At 44.4% G+C, this 23,292-nt stretch overlaps 1 protein-coding gene across 3 annotated transcripts in view; it reads right to left on the minus strand.

The window, feature by feature from the left end:
- PRICKLE2 (prickle planar cell polarity protein 2) overlaps nt 1–23,292 on the minus strand; it is a 319,076-nt gene that overhangs the window by 86,226 nt on the left and 209,558 nt on the right. For all 3 annotated transcript variants that reach the window (XM_077325062.1, XM_077325064.1, XM_077325063.1), the window contains one exon: nt 10,989–11,172. In XM_077325062.1, the coding sequence (XP_077181177.1) occupies nt 10,989–11,172 (184 nt within the window). The remainder of the gene's footprint in view (nt 1–10,988; nt 11,173–23,292) is intronic.

Raw genomic sequence — 23,292 nt, forward strand, 5'->3', positions numbered from 1 at the left:
GGGGCAGTGACGCTTCATGGGACATCCAGATTTATGGTTGCAAGCCTTAACTGCTGAAGAAATAAAAACAATTTCGAATAAAATTGTAATTAAGAACATACAAGGATAAGAAGAGCCCTGCAGCGTTAGACCAGTGGTCTATCTAGTCTAGCATCCTGTCTCGCACAGTGGCTAGCCAGTTCCTCTCCAGGGCAAGCAACAAAGCACAGAGGCCAAGACTTTCCCATGTTGCCTCTGAGATTTAGTGCCTCTGAATGTGAAAGTCCCCCTTAGTCACCATGGTAGGCAGCCACTAAAAGACCTGTCCTCTATGAATCTATCTATAAGCATCATCTAATGCTGCGTACATGATGGGCACTGATTTCTGCCGCTGATTTGCTGTTTAAGCTGCCAGCTAAAAGGCCATGCCCAGTTTCTCTCCTTTACATTATATCAGGATTTCTCAATCAGGGTTTCTTGATGGCCCTGGAGAGGTTTCCTGAATGAGGGGGAGTTAACTAATTTTTTATGCATTTTTTATAATTTGTTAAACATTTATCATGTGATATGACCACATATGGTCATGTTGACCTCCCCCCTCCCGAAATGGCCAATAAGGGGCCTGGAGGGAGTGGGAAGGAGAAGGGCCACAGGTGGGCCTGTACACAGCTATATTTCTTAACCATATTCTCCATGATCGCACCACTTCTGGGGTTTCTTGAAGGCTCAAGAATGTTTCAGGGGTTTCTCATTGTAAAAAAAAGGTTGAGAAAGGCTGTCTTGTATCCATAAACCCCCAGTCCTAGAAACCATTTCAGACCCAAAAAAACAGCCTAGGACTTCCATGAGAATGCCACTTCAGGCATATCCTTTGCAACTTTTGTTTGGAGCTCCAGTTCAAATATACTGCGGCATAAATTCCTTAGAGAAGAGCTGTGTTTGCTTAAGCACAGTGATGGAACACAGAGCAGTTGCCTGGGGCTGGCATCTCAGCCTCCACAAACCCAGGATTTATTCACTATCTATGCTGATAGAAGCAGCGAGATGGCTTTGCAGAAACCAGCAGTTAACTCTTTTTCATTTTCTTTGCCAGTGGCTGGAAAGAATGGAGGGGGAACATGCATACTTGCACACAGCTGGCCAAATATTGCTGCTCTTGTTGTTTTTAAAGGCCAAGAAAATAAACCTCTTCTGATATTTTTTGTTTTTTGGCAGGGGGAACCTATATTTGGATTTCCAACCAGCCACTCACAGCATAAGATCTTCAGGTTGGCTCTGTGTTTGAATCTGCTTTGGGCTTCAGCTGCTCTCTGACTTGTTCAGAAATGCTTACTTTGGTGATAGCACAATCCCATGCAGCGTTAAATCCAGTTTAAACCAACTCATCTCAGTAGTTTTAGAGTGTGCGGCTAAATGTCTCTTCTATTCAACATCCGTTTTGAGACAGAACTTGTTTTGAGACAGAACTTGCAATTTGAACGTACATCAAAACACAGGCCGTCATGCATTCTGCATTTCTTGTTGATATGGAACAGGTTGATTAGAGATAGAAAGGCCGAGGAAAATAATCAAGGTTTCTTTAGCTCCGGTAGTTCCACTGTGTACATCTACTCTGCAATGAGTTCTTGAAATTCCTTTTAAAATTTAAAAGCCAAGCAACAAAGCGAGCTGTGGTGCCTGATTATGAATTATGAACCAGATGTTCAGCTGGTATAAATCAATCTAGTTGCACTGAAGCATCAAACTGGGCTTATTTATATCAGCTGGAGATCTGGTTCTATTCATGCAGTTTCCTCAAGGAGGAAATCAAGATTCTACCTCATCTCTTATGTCTTTATAAACTATGTAATCCCTTTTCCTTCTCTCTATAGTTGATTAAACTAGAATTAAAATCTGTGTGTGTGTTGGGGGGGGTGTATGTTATCAACAAGTCGCCCTTAGCCATTGGATGGGCTATTCAAGAAGAAAAAGAGTTGGTTGTTACACACTTTTTTCAACCTTCAGAATGGCTTACAATCACTTTTCCCTTCTGCTCCCCGCAACAGGTACCTTGTAGGGCAGGTGGAACTGAGAGAGTTATGAGAGAATTGTTACTAGCCTTTGATAAAACATTTATTTCCTTCCTTTTCTTTCAACTGAGTCTACCACCTGCGGGGAAGGGTCAGTCATAACACATTCAGGAGTGACACAGTGTCTGAAAATGGATGAGCTGTTAGTTTTGGGAAGATATTACACCACTGTTGAGACACAGGGAGAAGTACGAACACAGGCATGCATAAAGTGAATGGAATAAGCTAAGTTGTAGCAAGTTTAACAACAGTTGGAGGGTCAAAGAAGTGATAAAAGAAGTTATGGCACTGTCCACTCCTCCCATCCTCAGAGGCAAGATTTTCCCTCAGTTTTTCTTTGCCTTTACTGACTGAGCCAACCTAGCAGTGCATTTTTTTTCTTTCCTGAAGAACACTGACTGTTCCTCCCTACTTTGGCTATTGGTTAAGCCCAGGAACCTGCGGGAAGGATCAAGAGCCTGTTTTAATGTAAACAACTTAAATGGCATTCAAGTCATTTTGAAATTCAAAAATAACAAAATATTTTAACCTAGAGGGGAAAGGTCAGGTGAAATCAGAGGTTGACATTTCTGAGGTAAAACCAGTACATGCACAGACTAGTTCTTATGTTTCAGGCTAATGAGAGGTTCTTAAGGTATTCACAGTTACTTAAATCTTTAAGTTGAAAGGCTTTTGTTCCAGTGTTTTCCCCAAACAGTTCAGTAGACTTTTTGTGTGTTCTCTGACTCTTTTGGTTTCCAGAAGGATGGTAAACTCTTTCAAGTACCCAAACCCCTTCTCTTGAAATAGCAGTATTTGTCTGGAGTTTTAACTGATTCTTAAAGTTTCTGCAGGCAGTTCCTAACCATGCCAGACCAGGGATCTCTGCACTCTTCATTCCTTCTCTCTCTAGAATATCTGGCCTTTTCCTTTGGTCCAAATAGAAATCTCTAACTACCCACTTGTCCTTGCCAACTCCCCAGTTCTCTTGTCTGTGTTAAACTGCTCTCAGTCAAGCCTGAATTCTGAAACTGTCAGTATTCGACTCTTCTCAGCTAGGGCTAAAATCAAACTGAATTCTCCTCAACATCCAGTTCGAAAATCTCTCTCTGCTCAGCTGATGCTAACCAATCAGTTTTCTTGGAGCAGCCTGTCATTCAAGGTTATCTGGCTGTGAAGTATTAACTCTTCATCATCCTTTACTTGTTTACATAGCACTTCTAAGCTTTTAAATGTGCATTACAGAGGTCCAAGAAATGGGATGACAGAAGAAAGTCAAGACACATGTATCTTTGCTTAGAATGGCCATATTAGTGATTTGCAGTTTTTCAATTTGCTTACACTGGAGTTACTCTGCATGGAACTACAGTGTTAGCATTGTTGGGAAAGGAAGAAGAGAAGCAGGTTTTTATACCCTGTTTTTCTTTACCTTAAGTACTCCCAAAGTGATTTATAATCACCTTTCCCTTTGTTTCCCTCCCCTCCCCTTATGAGGTAGGTGGAGCAGAGAGGACTGTGACTGGCTGAAGGTCACCCAGCAAACTTCATGTGGATGAGTGAAGAATCAAACCTGGTTCTCCAGATTAGAGTCTGCTACTCTTCACCACTACAATATTGAGATCTCTAACATCGAAATCATTGTTAGATCTATTGTATTGGCGCCACCCTCTTCTGAATATTATTCTCTCCACCAGGCTGAACTTGGGGGGAAGTCGGGTAATTAAGATCAGAATTGTGACCACCGCCGCTTATATGTTATATGTAACTTGTTGTTGATGTTAATGGGGGTTTTTATGGGGATTTTATTGTGTTTTAACAGTTTATGTTGTAAACCGCCCTGAGACCTATTTGGAGAAGGGTGGTCTAAAAATTTAATAATAATAATAATAATAATAATAATAATAATAATTATTATTATTATTATTATTATTATTATTCCACTGCCTCTCAAAAAGGAAGAGCAGAAAGTTTGTTAATCAGGGCAGAAGTCAGTTTCATAGAACCCTGAGATTTTCCATAGCTTAGTGGTACAACATGGTGGCACAGTGGCCATAGCTTAGTGGTACAGCACCTTCTTGGCATGCAGAAGGTTCCAGTTTCAGTCTTTGACATTTCCAGCTATATATAATATCAGGAAACAAGTGTTTGAGAAGACTTTTTATTACCTGAGATCCCAGAGAGCTATAACTAGCGGACAGTACTGAGCATGATGGACCAATGATTTGACAAGGCAGCTTCATATATTCATAACCAACTAAATTGCTGGCTACACATCAATAGATCAAGTGATCTCTTTTCTATCCACTGGGAGCTAAACATGGCACAGCAGAACATATGCCTGATCTTATATCATATTCAGATGTGACTTTTGGAAATCTCTCCAGCTCCAGACTTTGAAACAACTAACTAAAATAATGCATCTTCCCATAATTTCCCATTGCCTCCCCAGACCTTGAATTTGTAAGCCTTCAAATAGTAGGCTGAACCTTGATCCTTTTCACCAGCCAATTCCTGAGCAAGCATCTGGCTGACTAAGATGTCTCTCTGAGTATATAGGAGAATCTTGTGTCTGTAACCTAAGAATGAAAGATCACCTGTTGCTAAGCACTTACAGACAGAGAATTTGTTGCTAAGCAGCTGAGATGCCAGTTCATTTGCTATTCTCATGCCTTCAATTCACAGGCAATGCCAAAGTCTTAGATCAGCAAATTACTGAGCTGTAATAAAGACAGAAACCTAATAAATTTGGCTTGTGCTAACTTTCTCAGATCCATCTTTTAAAAAACTTTTGAAAAATTCAAATGGAAGAAGAATAATGGGGGGGGGGTGTCCTTCATAGACACCACATCTGAGAGGAAAGCTCTTAGAAAAACCTGGGTGCATATATACCCTTCTGAACTTCTCATGATTGCAGCCTGTCATGATTGAAGCACCTCTGGCTAGTAAACCTTCTCCTTTTCCATAGTCATTCAACAGGCATGCAGAAAAATCTATAATTTGTAAAGGCTGGCGAAGATTCATGTTAACTCTGAATATACAAGGTTCATTCTGAAACAACGGTAATGCAAGGAGGCAACATCTTTACAGTGAACATTAATAAATTCTGCATAATTTACAGAAACAAAGAAAAGCATGAAAGAAAGAAAATGTTTACAGCCTGCAGTAAGGGCTTGAAATATTTCATGAACTAAAGGTGAGTGTCTAAATCAAAGTAAGGGGAAAGCATCTTGTTCAAATTCCAAGCACAGTCTAATCACATGTTGGAAGGTTTCTGGACTCCTTAAACAATTTAAAAACCTATTACCCTCATCATTATTCAAGTGAGCTTCATTTCACAATGTCCTTGGCCAATTAAGCTCCCCGTCTCAAACATGAATTGATTACCAGGAAGGCTGAATGGATCAAGCAAATGGTGAATAATAGAAACAGGTAAATATTTTACTGCAACAATGTACCGTGGCACATCACTCTTATTAATCTCCTTGATGGCATCAGGCAATGCTTATTTTATGCACTGGATTCTCCATTAAATCTAACGCAGCAAAACAAGAGGGAAACTAACAGAGTCTGAGTTTGACATCAAATCAGATTTTTAGCGATTTAGGTGATATGCCACTTCTGGGGGGGGGGTTGCTAACCATAATAATGTGAGGCATTCAGTTCCTTTAAAGTGCAGTAAGCTTTCCAAATATCTTTGCCGCTAGTACAGTTGCTGGTAAACACAAAAAGGGCACATGTACATTACGTGTACACTACAGGTAAAGGTGGCTCGGATTCATAGACCAACTTGGATGGGTTGGTGATAGGGGTCTTCTAATAGTCATCCCTTACCAGGGTGCCAGGCAGGACTTTTAACCGGGAGTTGCCAAAGGAGAGTCATCGCCCAGAAGGATGAAAATCATGGCATGTCAACAGAGGGACCCTCAGAGTAATGGACTGAAATTGGCCTTAAGCACTAGAATTGCCAGTTCTGGGTTGGGAAATATCTGAAGACTTTGGGGGTGGAACCTGGAGTGAGTAGGATTTAGAGTGGGGAGGGACCTCAATGGAATATGATGCTATGGAGTCTACCCTCCAAAGCAAACATTATCTCCAGTGGAATTTATCTCTGTTACTTGGAGATGAGCTGTCAAACTGAGGGATCCCCAAATCCCACCTGAGGACTGGCATCTCTACTTAGCACTGGCTGGATATTCTGCACGCTCTACCATACATATCATCACTGCATTTTCATTATAGAATTAGATTGTTTTGAGTCCATTTGTTATTATTTTCTTGAGGAGCCTGATAATATTATATTACTCCTGTTGGGTAGGAATAGAATTTCTGTACACATACTATTTTTAAAATGAAAATGTATTTTTGAACAACGATACCATTTTACAATAATCATTTAGGTCCACTGTAGAAGCTGCCCTGCAAAATAGGGGGCTACCAGATCCTCGTTTGGACTTCAGTTGGAAATAACCTGTTGGATTTTTGCCTGTTTGGTCAAAAAAAGGTCATCAATATAACATCAATATAACAGCAAGTTATTGCTGTTCAATACTAATGAAAAACAAACGTTTAAATGCAGCAGCTACATATTTGCAAACATCTTACGTTATGTTAAAGTCCAGGTCTGCTAACAGAGTGATTCCTTTCAAAAACAGACTATGCACTTGTGAATCAAATTCTCCTGACACCATCCAACATATCTTACTGGATTGTCCCTTGTTCATTGTCCAGCAAAGGCACATTACACCTTTTATACCGAAATGGAGAAACCATTCAAAAGTCCTGATCTGCCATTTTTTATTGAGTGATAAGGATGCCGATGTCACTTTTATTATGGCTGAATTTCTACCTTCAGTTTTTAAACTGAAGATCTAAAGCAGTTCCACAGGGCCTGCAAAAGGGAGCTCCTCCATCAGGCATTTGGTTGAGGCCGACCTGTCCATCGCCTCCAATTGGCCCCCAAGCCCTCCCCCCCCCCCTCCATGACTGTTAACAAATCCACCCAACCCCTGGGTCTCAGTATGAGATGTGCTAAGGCTCTTGCAGTTTCACCTTCCTTTAATGTTATTGTTATTATGTAAATGTGATTGTTGTTGTTACCACCTTACTGTTACTTGAATGATGTTACCTGTACTATTTTGTTGTTTCATGTAAACCGCCCTGAGGCTTCGTGGAGGGCGGTATATAAATACAATACAATACAAAAAAAATTAAACTGACTGATGTATCTTGACTATCTTTGTTTATCTTGCTAATCTGCTTTATGCCAATAAAGATATTGTGTGTGTGTGAGAGAAAGTAGTTAAAAGAGTGAAAAGGTTTCCTATTCAGATGAGGATTCATGAATGTTCTTCCCAGATCTGAATAAATTACACAGAAAAAGGCAAAATGCACAGTAATTTCTATAGAAGACCTATCACAGATAACAAACATATCCCCTTTCTTGGCCTGTAAATCATCCATGTAAGACAGCAAGTAGAACTGAATTCATTCTTGCAAGGAAAAAAAGAATCTTTGATCGTATGGGACCATAACCCTATAACATGGTAGCTGGTATTGGGGTGAACATGAGCACCACTTCTCTTCCTGAAGTCCATACCATTAACAAAGCATACTAGTAGAATTTTAAGAAATCGAAAAGAATGAATTAGTTCCTCAGAACTTGAGTTAGGATGCTGTTTTATTGATGTATTTTCCATGATTTTATTGTGAGCCACATCAGAGCCACATCTGACTGAATGGCAGGGTATATGCTCTCTTTAAATTTTACCCGTAAAACAGATACATACATAATAAGATATCATATCAAATACATTGCACATTTGTTCCACTCCACAGTCAACTATCATGTATAAGGCGAACCCATCACCAAGAACTATTCATTCAAATGAGTAGCCCTGTTGGTCTGAAGTAGCACAATAGAATCAGAGTCCAGTGGCACCTTTAAGACCAACAAAGATTGTTTATTCAAGGTGTGAGCTTTCGAGTGCAAGCACTCTTCCTCAGATAGTCTGAAGAAGAGTGCTTGCACTCGAAAGCTCACGCTTTGAATAAATCTTTGTTGGTCCTAAAGGTGCCACTGGACTCTGATTTAAGAACTATTCAGTTACTGAATTCATTAGTGCATCACCCTTATGAATATCTTCATTATTTTGGTAAGCAGTTAATTTCACTAGAATATAAATCTTTTATTTTTGACAGCCATTCCTGTAGCCTAGGACTATTATTTTGTTTCCAATGCCTGGCAAAAAGCTGCGGTTATCGTGTACAAAACAATCATTTTCTGATCACCAAGGATATCAGGTAAGTAATTCCGCAGTAGTGTCTCTGGTTTACGGGGGATTTGCATCTGTAGCCCAGTAGACATAATTTTACCACCTGTTTCCAGAAGGTAGAAGCATATGAAAGAAGTCGGCTTTATCTTCTTTACAGACCCAACATTGGATAGTATCAGTCAAATTGATTTTTAACCACATTAAAGGAGTTAAGTGCCATCTATAAATCACTTTTACCGAATTTTCTCTCAATGACCGTTTATGCACTGGGAACTTCACTGCCCCAGCTCCTGTGCAGGAGCAAAAATCGGGGGCAGATGAGGCGCACCAGGCCAAATGCTCGTTTGTGTGTGGGTGCAGGAAGAGGTGGGGAAACCTGCCACGACTAAAACTCCAGCCTGCAGCCTGGCATTAGACCTCCAGTGCATAAATAGTCAATGAGAAGCACACTGTGAAGGTAGTGCCTGCATTGAAGTTAAATCTTCATTTCACATCAATTTAGTTTGTTATCTACATTTTTTTTGCTACCTAATGAGAAAAAACTTTATCCGATTTAAACAGCATTTTCAGCAAAACAGAGTACATGCTGGATATGCATTTATTCACCATCTGTTATTACTACTTCCTCAAATTCTCTTAAAGTTTTTAAAACAGGTTTTTTAAAAATATGTGTATCAGATGGCCTAGGTAACTTCTAGTCAGAAAGTACTCAAATTCTGAAATACTCGGTTTTCAATTATCCTCAATATCCTTACATGGAATTACTTGATCGTACGTATCCAATTTCTATAATCACCAAAACCTAGGACTTCCCAGTATCTCAGGGTAACAAATTCTGTTCTTATCTTATCAATCCTATCACTAATGACAGATGTTAGGGGAGAAGCCTTGGTCACTACAACAGGATATATGTTCTAATGATGAGTAATAAAATGGGTAGCTTCCCTTCCTCCTTCATCTTTTATTAACAAAAGTGGCCCAGAAATATGGTTCCCAAACTCTAGATGTGTCCTAGGCAGAGTCTGCACTTACTTTGTTTATTCCATTGTCAATCCTGTTGAATTCAGATCGATTCGAACTCGGGTCTTCCTCTTCCCTCCCTCCCCACTGAAACAGGAAAGTCTTCTGCACATGGATAGGGAGGTTCAGAAGAGGGGGGGGAGGCAAAGGGAGACTCTTTCTTTGTTTTCTTGAAGGAGGGGGGGAGAGGATCCAAGAAGTCAGAGGAAAAAAATCCTTTCTTTTCTTGAAGGCGGGGGGGGGGGGGGGGGGACGAAAAAGGCACAAAAAAAAAAAAATCCAAGGCCGACGGAGAGAAATTAGGAGCTTCTCCTTTGAGGCAGGCTTGTCACATGACCACCTGTAGCCAATCACAGGTCCTCTACCACGGAGGAGAGCCCCGATTCAAAACAATGCAATTTTTATAATATATTCAGGCTTAAAAGCAGTCTGAGATATGGCACAATAAAGGTAGGGTCACTCCGGATCAATTCTTCTTGCTGCAGAAGGAAAATTAAAATTGCCCCAAATCCAAACGGAAATCGCATTCTGTGTAGAGGTCAGGGACTGAATCGATCTGGGGCTGGAATAAAAGCTCCATGCAGTTTACACCCTAGAGTGCTCCTGGGATTACAATTGATCTCCAGGCCACAGAGATCAGTTCTGCTGGAGGAAACAGCAGCTCCAGAGAGAAAACAATATAGTATATTATAGATTCAAGGAGAAATCCCTCCCCATATTTTCATCTCCACAGACACTCTCCCCAAATCTTCAGGAATTTCCCAAGCCAGAATTGGCAACACCACCTAGAAAACAGCACAGAATTCTGGGACATTCTGGACCCCCCCCCCTTACTTAATTTAACTTTCAGGTAAATTAATTTTGGTATTTTAAAAAAAATCTGAGATTTTAAACATTTCTAATTCTGTAAATGTAATTATTATTGTGGATAATATAATCTGCCCTGAGCCTTTGGGGAAGGGCGAACTATAAATATAAATAAATAAAATCTACAAGAGACCAGGTTTGTCCACAACAAGACAGTAACACATGAGGGAGGCTCCCAAAAAAGATTATCCTGTGCATTTGAAACCAACAGATTCTGCACACATTGGATAACGCACTTTCAATGTGCTTTTGCACTCAGATTTTCCCGTGCAGATCAGGAAAATCTACTTTTAAAGTGCATTGAAAGTGCATTATCTAATGTGTGCAGAATGGCTGGAGTACATATGCTTACATCCTTTGATGGCTAGCAATACCTTGGATTTTTTTAAAAGGTAGTAGGGTTTGTATGATCAAAGCGACTGGGTTGAATCTGGACTAAATTTTCCATCAACAGAACTAAACTTTCCTGCCTACTCCCTCCCAAGTGAAGCTCTTTGATCTCCACAAAATGCTGCTCCTGGTAAATATGAGAACCTATGGAATGACATGTTGGAGCTCGGCAGTGGAAGGGGAGAAGTGTAGGAAATTGCCAGTTTGGTCTAGATCCAGCCCATTCCCTCCAATGATGAATGGACTAGCATCTTCATATACAAAACTATATCAATCTAGGGTACCTAGGGAATATTTGCACGAACAGGATTGAATATTTCAAGTACTATTGAAGCTAATCCATTATTAGCTGATAGGATCGGAAGATTTGCATGCACGGTGACTACCAAGCGCGAGCAACGACAAATCTTACCTGTTCTGGTTTCAACCCTGGGGGAACCCAGGCATATTCTTCCAAGGCACAGCCAGAGTCGTCATCGGAAGTTGAATTGCGCTGGAAGTCAAACATCAGCTTGGTCACGGTCTTCTCCATTTCTAGGGGCATCACTGTTTCAAAGTGTTCTGACTGCGGGCACTTACAGTGCTGGCAAATCTTCCTATGGGAACAGAAAAACCAAGGAACAAAGATGATCCTTGACTGCTTAAAAACAAGTAACACTGTTAGAGAGATTTTTGCAGGTCAATAGAAGCTGAAGAACCCTGGGTCAATCCCACTTTGCCCAGCATAAAGCAGTGCATAATTATAACTATGCATGGGGAATTATCAGTCATTTTTTGTCATAGATAAAGCAGTTGTCTAATAATAATTTCAAATGGTGGAATAAATGAAACACAAACTTATGACGGTAAACAGCAACCTGCCCTTGGCAAAATGCCAAGGCACTCCAAAGCAGTTCCCTAAATCCAAATACTACTCTTCCATTGGGGGGTGAGGAGAACCATGAATATGAGACCACCCATGCGGAACTGGCCTTGAGGATTTAAGGGTCAAATCCATTTGATAAACGATCTGAGGTGCACCTCTTCACTTCCCTCTCCTTTGACAGCACCCGTAAATATGTGTTCAGCGCCAGTTGATCAGCGTGTCCAAATCGGCAAGCGAAAGAACTGGAACATGTAGGATGCTAAAAGTCAATATAAACAAAAAGTGATGGGCAGCAAATTCCATTAGAATGACAGAACATCACGAGTAGGGCTGTGTTACTTTCAAAGAAGTGATGAAAGTCACATGCTGGCAACTGCTGCCTTCTTATAAGATTACCCACTAAGGGCAGCCTTATAAGGAGGGGCTTGCAAGGAGTTCACAGGCAGAGAATATACTCTGCATATAGGAGGCCACAAATGCAATCCATCTTTGGCTAAGGCATTTCAAGTAGAAGAAAGACATTTGTCTGAGATAACAAGGGTCTCCTTTCAGCACTTGCCTTCACGGCTGTGTTTGTTGTGTATTTTAGACCAGGGGTAGTCAACCTGTGGTCCTCCAGATGTCCATGTTCACATGAGCCCCTGCCAGCGTTTGCCAGCCCACATATTGACCAGCTACTGCTGTCAGTCTCTGCTTCTGCACACATGGCCGTATTGAATCCTTTTCCCCCTTGTTTGCCTTACTGCTTTGAAATTGTGTGTGTGCCTGTTAAGTACTGTCAAGTCTCTTCCAATTCATAGCAGTGATATGGATCACAAAGCCTCCTGTTGTTAACAACCTTGCTCATGTCTTGCAAACTGATGGCCTTCGCCTCCTTGGCTGAGTCAATCCATCTCATGCCAGGTCTTCCCCTGTCCTTGCTGCCTTCAACTTTTCCTGGTTTTGGAACTATCGCCTCATTTTTACCTGACGTGTGCTCTGATGTCTCCTTCCTTAAATCCCTTTCTGTGGGACCTATTCTGGATAGCCAGGTCTGCCTGGAAAGTGGGCTTCAGAACGGGGAGGGGGAGAAATGGTCTAAAACAGGGGTAGTCAACCTGTGGTCCACCAGATGTCCATGGACTACAATTCCCATGAGCCCCTGCCAGCGTTTGCAGGTTGACTACCTCTGGGTTGAGTAATTCATAGAGATCTGGAGGTTGAGTGGAGTTTGGAGAGGGTATTAATGCCATAAAAAACAATCTCTACAAATGAGGCGCCATCCTTCTCATCTCCTAGCTGCAAGAGACACAATGCACGTCTCGACCATCTGTCCGTGTCCTCCACCCCACTCTTGCCACTCTCTCCCATGGCAGGAGCAGTGGGGGGGGGGGATTGCCAGCCTCTAGCCCAGTTTTAAAGTGGGCTTCACAGCTAGTTATCTATAAAGCTCTACGTGGTCTGATACCAAGGTATCCAAAGGTCCACAGAAGCCTACCAGCTAATTGATATGTTCAGAGCCTCTATTTTGTATCCCTTCACTCTCAGAAGCAAGGTGATCGAGCAAGAAAGACGGGACGTTATCAGCAAAGGCATCCAAGCTGCGGTATTCCAAGCTTGCTAAGAGCCAAATTTAGGCCTCATTGTTTTCTTCCAGGTCTTTTTTACATTGTTTACAAATCTCAGCCCCTTTATTGCTCTAAGTTAGACTTTGTCAATCGTTTGATTGTGGAGGTACCACTGAAATATTTTTCAGAATCAGTGTCAGGTGGCCATGCCTCCCTGCTCTGCCCCCTGGGAGTGAGAGAAGCCTCAGCTGTCAAAGATTTAAAAGGCCAGGGCACTCCCCTTCTCATTACCTCCAGATCCATCATTGGCCATTTTGGAAGAGGGTGTGTCAACCCATCAACATGCCCAAATAAGGGTAGAATTTTTTTAAAAAAAATTATTTCCCCTTCGCTCAGAACCAGAAATAGCAAGAACAGGGTGAGAAGGCTCTCCCCTGCTGCCATTTTGAATACCTTCATGCTGTGGTACCCTTGAGTGGCCTCCACAGTACCATATGGTACCACAGAACCATGGTTGGGAAACACTGCTCTAATAGTTTTATTTGCAGCCTTTTCAGACTGATCTTACTGTGTTACTGCTTTTAGTGTGCTGCATGCTGCTTGTTGATATTTCTATGAGAGAGAGGCCAGACATAATTTAAATTAATATAAATCCTCGGGAAGGAAGATGGTATATGGAACCCCTTTAAACTCCTCTAATTTATTTGCGATGTCATCTTCTGGTATGGGGAGAAAAGAATCCCTCAAGTCCTTCTAGAACCTTAACTAGACACTGCTGGTACTGCCTTATCTTAATGTACTGCACAAAATCTACTTTTTATGCCACAAGTCAGTTTACATCCAGGGCAACAGATGATGTTCTTGCACTCACTATAATAGCATTTTTCAACCTTTTGACCATGGAGGAGCCTCTAAAATAAAGGAAGTGATGTTAGCTGGTAACACCTCCCTTCTATGCCCCCAGAAGTGACATAATCATCCACACCCCTCACTTTCTTTTCATTCCAACCCCCACATTTACTACTACTACTACTACTACTACGACGACGACGACTCTGCCTCATGTAGGCCAGAAAGAAGGGCAGGATCTAAGAAGACAGTGTGGACCCCCCATACTACACCACAACCAACTCTCCCCTTTGATTGTTACACCCACAGCCTACTCACTGAGCCCTGCAGGTGGAGGTGGCCAGTTCCCCAGTCCATGGTCATGTGCATTGATGCAGGAGGGGAAAGGCCACAGATCCCCTCTGGAGGTCTCACAGGTCCCCAGGAATCCACGCATGCCTGGTTGGGAATCTCTGCACTACATTTTAGTTGGGATGGTTATCGACCAAAGGGGAAAATCCTTCCAAGTGTGTGTGGTTTTTCCCTTCCCCACTCACTACTCATTGCCAATCCCTGTGAATTTTAGATTAGGGAGTGGTGCTTCCAGAGTGCAGGGCAGGGATCCCAAACATGCTACCTGCACCTTAATATTGACAACTGCACATTGCTCCTCAAAAAGGCTGCAGGCTGCACACATTCTCCCCCTCCCCAAACCCAGCCATGCAAACCTTCTCAATTTATTTTCTCCATCGCTTCATGTGAGCCATGAATAAAATTACCCTGATGCAAACGAATCTAAACTTCCATGCAGCCAGCACAGCACAAAAATGCACGGAGCCAAGAGGCTCTGCTAAGTCAAACCAGGGAGAGTAGCCAAGTTTCCCCATTTCCTGCTTTTCATCAGATTTAAAATACACACAGATGCAAATACAGGCTGGGTGTCTGGTTTGCATCTAGCCAGGCAAAGAGCCTCACCGCGGCCTCTGGCTGTTACCCTCCAAAAACAATCGGAGCACAATTTCATATAAATACTTTAATTAATCAGCTACCGTATGAAGGCCGTAGACTCCTCCCCCCCGCCGCCAAATCGATGGGTTCAACAGGCCTTTCCATCTCTGTTTATGATATAACTAGAAAATAAGCCCGCTGTCGAAGAAATATAGCGGGCCCTAGCAGAGGGGGGGAGAACAGACTGTGGGGAAGGAAGGAAGGAAGAAGAGGAAAGGAAGAAGGGGAGGGAGAAAAAAGGGCAAGGGGTGGTTGAAGGGATGGGTAGAAGGGAGAAAGAAAGGAAGTAAAGGAGAGAGACAGGAAGCAAGTAAGACGGAAAGACAGAGAGACAGGAAGGAGATGGAGAAATGGAGGAAGTCAGGAAGTAAGAAGGAAGGAAGGAAGGAAGGAAGGCAGAGAGGTGGGTGAAAGGGGAGGGGACAGGGGGCGTAGGTTGGGGGAGAATGGGGGGCGAATCGGGAGGGGGAGGTGGGGAGAAAAGAGGGGGTAGAGAGGAGTGTGTGCTTGGATGTGTGGAGTGGGGGAGAGGAAGTCAGGAAGTAAGAAGGAAGAAAGGAAGGCAGACAGAGAGGTAGGTGAAAGGGCAGGGGCCAGTGTGTGTGTGAAGGTTGGGGGGGAATCGTGGGGAGGAATCGCGGGGGGTGAATGGGGAGGGGGAGGTGGCGAGGGAAGAAGGGGTAGAGAGGAGTGTGTGCGTGGATGTGTTTGGTGGGGGAAGGTGTGGCAGAGCGCGGTCGGTGGGTGGCTGTGTGTGTGTGTGTGTCTGTGTTCGCTGGGAAGTGGCGGCGGGGCAAGGGGGCGGCTATGGGGGTTTGGGTGGTGAGGCTGTGTGTGTGTGTGTTTGTGTGTGTGTGGGTGCGGGGAAGCGGCGGTGGGGAATGGCCATCGGGAAGGGACCCCAGGTGGGAAAGGAGTAGGGATGGGGTGTCTCCCCCGGGCGGCGGTCATTTGGTGGGCAGGGAGTCCCCGGCAGCCGCGCTCTGCGCGACTGCCGGGGGCTCCCTCGGGCGGCGGCATGCGTGCATGGGGCTGAGGGAGGCCCATGGGCTGGGCGTCCGCCTGCCCGTGCGCCGTGAGGGAGGCTGTGGCGGCGGGCGCGGGCTGGGATGGCGGCGGCGGCGGTGCCGGAGGCGGGCAGGGCGGCGGCGGCGCGGGCGCGTCGGGTGGCGCTGTGGGGCAGGGCGCGGGGCCTGTGCTGGCGTCTGCGGGCGCTGCAGGCGCAGCAGGTGGGTCTGGCGCGCGACGTGCGGCGGCCCCCGCTGGGCTCGGCGGTGCTGGGCTCGGAGCTCCGCCGCTTGGCCGCCAGCGCCTCCGCCCGCCTTCGCGCCACCCGGCGCGCCTACGACTTCAACGCCACCGACAGCGCCTCCCCGCCCGCCTCTGCGCGGCTGCCGGGGGGTACCTTGCGGCCGGGCTGATGCGTCGGAGGCGCTTTGCGCCTCCGACGCGTCAGCCCGGCGGGAAAGGGAGCAACTGCGAGCTGCGCTGTGCGCAGCTCGCAGTTGCTGGGGCTGGGAATCGGAGGGACCCATCGGCAGGCGCTGCGCGCCTGCCGATGGGTCCCTCCGAATGTCTGTCCCGGGGAAGGGTCCAATCCGGACCCTTCCTCATCACGGACAAATCCCACCTTAGAACCCCTTAACCATTTATTTCGTCCGTGGCGCCCGCGGCGCCACGGGCGGTTTAAAGATAACATGGAGCAGTTCAACAGGCAAGGCAATTTATTAACCTCCAAATGCATTCATCATTTCCATCAATCCTCCAGCCACCACCAACTCCGGAGCAGCCCCATCGAATCGGGTGCCAGCTATTCACAAAGTTGGTGGTTAGACGATCAGGGGCTTACTGTTTGAGGAATGGGGATTCTCACGGAGCTCGGTGCTATTTCACCTACTGTCATTCCCAGGCTTATGAATCACATGGATCCCTGCAGAATATGTCAGTGAGCGGCAACAGTATTTAAAGCTTAGGGAAGTCGTAAAATAAACTGTGGTACCAGGAGGCAAAGTAGAAAAGAAAACAACAGCAAATTTTTCAGGCAAGAGCCAGACTGGATAGAAATCCTGGCTAGGGGGATTTATGGCATGGTCCACATCATTTTAATCAGTAAATGGAATTGCTCCTCTGGGCCCTTTCTGATACCATCAGAAGGTCTGGGTTATACTTGTAGGGTAGCCAACCTCCAGATAGAGCCTGGAGATCTCCCAGAATCACAATTGATGTCCAGACTATATAAATTAGTACCCCTAGATCAGGGGTAGTCAACCTGTGGTCCTCCAGATGTTCATGGACTACAATTCCCATGAGCCCCTGCCAGCATTTTCTGGCAGGTGCTCATGGGAATTGTAGTCCATGAACACCTGGAGGACCACAGGTTGACTACCCCTGCCCTAGATAAAACAACTGCTTTGGAGAGTGAACTGTATGGCATTATATCCCGGTGCAGTCTCCCCCTCCTCAAACCATGCTGTCCCTAGGCCCTCCCCCTAAATCACCACAATTTTTTAAGCCAGAGTTGGCAACCCCATGGAACACTAGAAAAGGTCAGTTTCCAGGAGGGGTGACACTTTGGTATAGAGGCTTATAGGACTATATAGGGTCCAGAGCACTGCAAGTTGATAGAATCATAGAGTTGGAAGGGACCTCCAGGGGCCTCTAGTCCAAGCCCCTGCACAATGCAGAAACTCATAACTACCTGCCCCCCCCCACAGTGACCCCAATTTCATGCCCAAGTGATCCCTCCACCAAACATCTCCAAAATCCAGCCTGGCCAAGAGGAAATTCACCTACCCACAGCGGCAATTAGCAATTCCCTGGGTATGCAAGGACAAACATGTGGCACATCCCTTCCTGCACACCCACAAGAGACGAACACTGGCACATCCCTTCCTGCACACCCACTCACAATCTGCCTAAGTTTATAAAATCAGCACTTCTGTGAGATGACTGACTACCTAGCCTCTGCTTAAAAACTTTCAAAGGAGGAAAACTCAGCACCTCCTAGGGAAGCCTGTTCCACTGAGAAACCTCTCTAACTGTTAGGAACTTCTTCTGGATGTTTAGCTGAAAATTCTTTTGAATTAATTGTAACCCACTGGTTCTGGTCCGACCTTCTAGGGCAAAACAACTCTGCTCAGTATTTCACTTTTGAGAAACTCCCAACATTCTTGGACTTCCATCTCCTTATGTTTTTCTGACCATGGGATTCTACCCAACATAACTTTTAAGTTTGTTAAAACTTGCTCTCCTGAAGTCCAGATTTCATGTGTGACTATGTACAGCTTTTCTCTTCTCCAAGATCATAAAGTCGAAAATCACATGCTCACTACTACCAAGCACACCCACAACTTTTACCTTGATAACCTGTTCTTCCCTATTGGTTAGAATCAAGTTTAAACAAGCAGACCCCCTAGTTGCCCTTTCCACTTTCTGGGAAATGAAGTTGTCAGCAAGAGAAGTCAAGAATTTATTGGACTTATCTTATCATTCCAGTTGTGAGAGTTATCCCACCAGGTTTCTGTAATGCCTATTAGATCACAGTCCCCTTCCTTTATTAGGACTTCTAGTTCTTCCTGCTTGTTGCCCGTACTCTGTGCATTAGGGTAGAGGCATCATAATCCTTCATATGAGTACCCCAAGCTTTTAGTTTGAACTCCCCTGTAAAGTTAATAGTTCCCTGCATATGTGCCATTCCCTTTGAATCTGCAGTGTTCCCATCTACAGTTATAGTCATCGAACAAGGCTTTTAATGTACATCTTGCTCCCCCGTTGGACTAAGTTTAAAGCCTTAGTTTAAAAGTTGTTCCGGTGGCCAAGCTGTGCCAATAGCATAACAAAGAACTAGCGATGCCAGTCTCCCATAAGGATCCCCCAGTATTACAGCTCATCTCCAGACTAAAGAGGACAGTTCCCCTGGAGAAAATGGCTGCTTTGGAGGGTGGATTCCACCGCATTACACTCCACTGAGGTCCCTCCCTGCCCCCAATCCCATCCATTCTCAGCTCCACCTCCAAAGTCTCCAGATATTTCCCAACACATAGCTGGCAATACAACACACAAGTCCCTATGCAATATTGCCAGCAAAGAGAATACTCAATCCTGTGGAAGTAGTCATCTGAACTGGGACCAAAAGCAAATTGAGTGCCGGTGTAGGTGAAACAAGATTGGAGTGATATGGTGTCTACAGCACACTCCAGTCCAAATTCTGGCTGCACTGTTTTGCGCCAATTGTAACGTCCAGACACTGGCCTGGATCCCAACTGTACAGCTTACAATGTGAGATGTTTTGTTGTGGAGATGGCTGGCTCAGATGTTAAAGTGCGTTGATGGGTGGTGGGGCCCAACCTAGGTGAGCCATCATCCATAGTGAGAGAACTCATCCTTATCAATAGTGACAAACTTATTCTTATCTTCGGCGGGTTCTCCTATTTAAAGTGTGCTTGGCCTATTGCATCTGTTTTCTTACAGCCTGCTATGAGAAAGCCAAACACCAAATTATCTACTTAAACTACCTCCATTTCACCTCTTGCTACAGAGCCAAAATACAGCACTCAGATGACAGATATGCACATGTAGGCACCATGTAGTTTGGCCTTGGTTGTCGTCCCCCTCCCCCTCGAAATACAAACAATCATGTAAACTGTGTGACCTTGGAACAATCACTCTCTTGCAACTTTCAACTTTTCTTACACAAAGAAAACGATTAGATTACCTGTGTACACAATCTTGAGCTTCTTTGAGGAAAGAGAAATTATAAAAGAGAAAAATACATATATAGTCACGACATCTGTTGGTTTTAACAGATCATGAGACTAAAACATTTCTAGACATTCAGTGTTGGCAATCCAGCTGCGCTTAAGAGGAGAGGTGATCTTCTTAATATGGCCGCCATTTTATGTCAATGAGCCTATTTTGCAGCTTTGATAGAAGCAAACGGAACACAGGATTTTTCAGGGTATACCTTTATGCGGAAGGAAGCTGAAAAATGTGTGCATTACCCTAGTCACACAAAACGGCAGCTGCATGCATTAGGAGCATGCAGGTAGTTGGATCACCAAATCTGAATATCAGTAACTGCGCTATTGGTGAAGACGGAACTATATCCAATCTTGCCGCCAGTTATGCATTGCAAGGGCCAGCATGTGCTGACATGGGCAATTTGTCACTCTCTGCGGTCTCGCAATATGTACGTTTTGGCATTCTTGAGAGGGCAACTCAAACTGTATCTGCTGAATTCCCAATGGCTGACTGCTATACAGAATACCACAACCATTTGTACATCCTTCAAGAAGAACAAGGAGAGACGAACAAACACTATGATTATTGTTATATTCTGTAGTGGAGATAGAATTTAGCCAGTGGAACATACGGAGGAAGAATGTACGTGTCTGGAAAAGCTCATGACTCTTGACTAGCGTGTCAAATGCATTACCATATAAAGAATAATAGCCCAGAGCAGGTACGGAGAAGCATGCTGTTAGAAAAACATAGAGAAGGGGTAGTGATGGGGGAACTCATTAATTTGATATGTCCAGAACTAAGCACAGATTACAATAATATTTATTCTTTGATTAATAAGTCTTTTATGCCTTTTTATAAGCCCAAGGTGTGCGTGAGGGGCTGGGTCACGGCTTGCAGAGGACTCTGGTGCTCCTAAACCATTTCCCGTAAAGACTAGGAAAGCCGGGCTGATTGTTGAGCGTTCCTCTCCCAAATGTAACGGCTACTTCCAAGAAACTTCGGGGGATTTGTTTTTAGATGGGGAAACATTTCTCATGAAAGGCAGCAGAAAGGTTAGGCTTTTTCTTCATAGTAAGCCAAAGGATCAAGGATGCACTGAACACTACATTCAGAAAGAGCACTTTATAGTACAAAGGGACCCCAGAGAAATAAACATTTCTGTCAGCCAAGCTCTTCTATTGTTCATTCACTCAGGAAATTGCTGACGCCGGATCAATCAAACCAGAAACGAAGAAAAGGGACTGGGGAATAATTTTGCGCATCCAATCAATACCAATCGTTTTGAAGATATTGTACTGTTGGCATTCTACAGCAGCTCAGGAGAAGTGTTCCATGTGCCTCTTCTCATGGGTTATGGAAGGCAGAGCTGTTTTCCAGCTCCACGGCACACTGCACACAAGGCCTGATTTTTGCTCTCTCTTTTTCTGCTTTGCAGATTTGCTTTTGTCATAGGAAGGTCAGTATGGTTGCTAGCACAGAACCATGTATTTTGCAAAGGAGACGAGCTGTCGGGGGCATATCTGAGAGTAGATTTTCTCTGCTTAATCAGAGAAATGCATGCCCATTGCACACTCTTCTGGGAGCAGATGTACTGTATTTTTTAAAGATTTTCTCCCCTCCCCTCCCCTCCCCTCCCCACCCCAGCCATGTCCCCAGCCCTGTTTTGTGCAGAGGTCTCGGCGAATTGGTTAGTTTCCGCAAGGCCCACCTTTTGAAAAAGTAAGGAAAGCTCGGTTTTCACTTCCAGAGCCATCATTTTAGTGAAAGGTTTCCCAGCCTTCATCTTGGCTCATAATTACAGAATAGAAATTTCTTTTGCATTATCAGGCCTCCTCTTTTGAGGGTGAAGACTGAGCATTACTGCCTAAAGGAAAAAAACTAACCGTTCTTTGCTGTAACTGCTAAACTTTTTAATGCAGGACACACACCCCCTCCCCGAATTACCCTCCCGGTTCTTTCAGTGTCACGGTGCAACTCTGAGAAATCTGCTTTGCTGTTGTTGCTTATTTGGGGTCTCATTTGTTTATATTTAAATACTTTCAAGGAAGCGAGGGTCACTTCCATAAGCGGCTGGGTGAGCGTGGCCAAGTTTGTCAGGGTCAATAAGGATGCTGCCGAGAACCTTACCCATGCCTGGAGTGCTGGTTTCACCTTGATGGACACTTGGGCCTCCCTGAACCTACTGAGGCCCACCAACCTAACTGTGAGCTGCTAGATATCTGGATCCACAACATGTCCCATGCTCCAGCCCGGGCACCACTGATACTGCACTGAACATGGTTTCCTGAAGTGGTAGCATGGTAGTAAAGAATACAGTGGTATAGGGGAAATCACCCCACTCCATAGAAATCTTCTACTGGATAGAACTCAGATTACACAGTTCTGGGGCCCATCCCCCAATATCATCCTAGGAACAAATATGATCCCACGCAGGTCCATCTGCTCAGAGGCTGTGGGGAATATTTTTATTTCCTCTTGAACAGTCTATCTAATAGCTGTCAGTCCATCTGTCCCCCTTCCCAGATTCACCACACAGAAGGAACCAGACTTTCACAGAGTCAAGAAGCACAGAAGGAGGTGCGGGATGAACACACAAGCCCAGGATCTGCTTTTGATCACCACTCGTGAACAGTCCTGAGCATCAAGTGTCTTCCACGCAGGCCCCCGGGTCAACAGGCAACAGATTTCAAGAACCGAAGAGAAGATTTTAGGCTAGAGATTATTATAAACACTCACTAACTATAAAAACAGATGAGCAATGGAACAAACAGCTCGGGCAAGTTGTGAAATATCTTCCTGAGGGACTGTGAAAGGGAAGGCCGGGAAGGCAGGCATCAGGAGTGATTTAGATATCCTGTCTGAGGGCAGCAGAAAGTTGGACTAGATGACCTACTGGGTGCCTTCCAACTCCAGGCTCCTACGATTCACCGTAAGGAATAGCCTTCCTTTCCTGAGGCATTCGTAAATCTGGGGCCCTGTGTTGTGTATTAAGAAAGTAATGAGAAAACCGGGCTCAGTTTCAAGGCCCTATGTAAAATATCTGACTGGCAAAGCAGAAGAGAAGAGGTTTGCCTTAGAAATAATGGAAGCACAGAGCAGAGCTCAGAAAGGAAAAGGGGGCAAAGATTTAGAGGAGTCATACTGGACACTTTTTCAAAATTCTTATAACAGGGGAGCCACTGTGTGCCAATTAAACTTCTCCCTGGTGGGCAAAAATGATGAGTTTCCTGAAGCAAAACCGTTAAGTGACAATGAATCACTTCTTTGGCCGTGCCAAATCTTTCACACTGCAGCCTCCTCTTGGCTTGTCAACAGAACCAACTTCCCCAGTGGCTGCTTCCCCCCCCCCTTCCATCCACTGGTTTTAAATTTAATCTAATTTATCTTTTCTATTTTTCAAGCCAATGTTGTCTCTAAGCGAATCCTCCAAAAACACCAGTATCAAGGCTGGGAAGCGCGTTTGGTTCGAAAGCGGCTAGCATACCTACGCGTTGGCAATGAATCTTATTGAAACCAGGGGTCCTTGTTTTCAGGAAAACATGCTTTTAAGACCAGAGTGTTAGATCCTGGTTCGAATCCCAACACAGCCATAAAGAACAGCTAATTGGAAGACTCTTTTGCTCCCAGGGCCACGTATTACCCTATATTTCTGCTGGCTTGGCACTCTGACATAAAAAAGGTAAATGCAGATTTTATACCCTTCCACCGAGCAAATGCAATCTGTG

This window comes from Paroedura picta, chromosome 3 (genome assembly GCF_049243985.1).
Source record: "Paroedura picta isolate Pp20150507F chromosome 3, Ppicta_v3.0, whole genome shotgun sequence".
In the NCBI taxonomy this organism is placed as follows: domain Eukaryota; kingdom Metazoa; phylum Chordata; class Lepidosauria; order Squamata; family Gekkonidae; genus Paroedura; species Paroedura picta.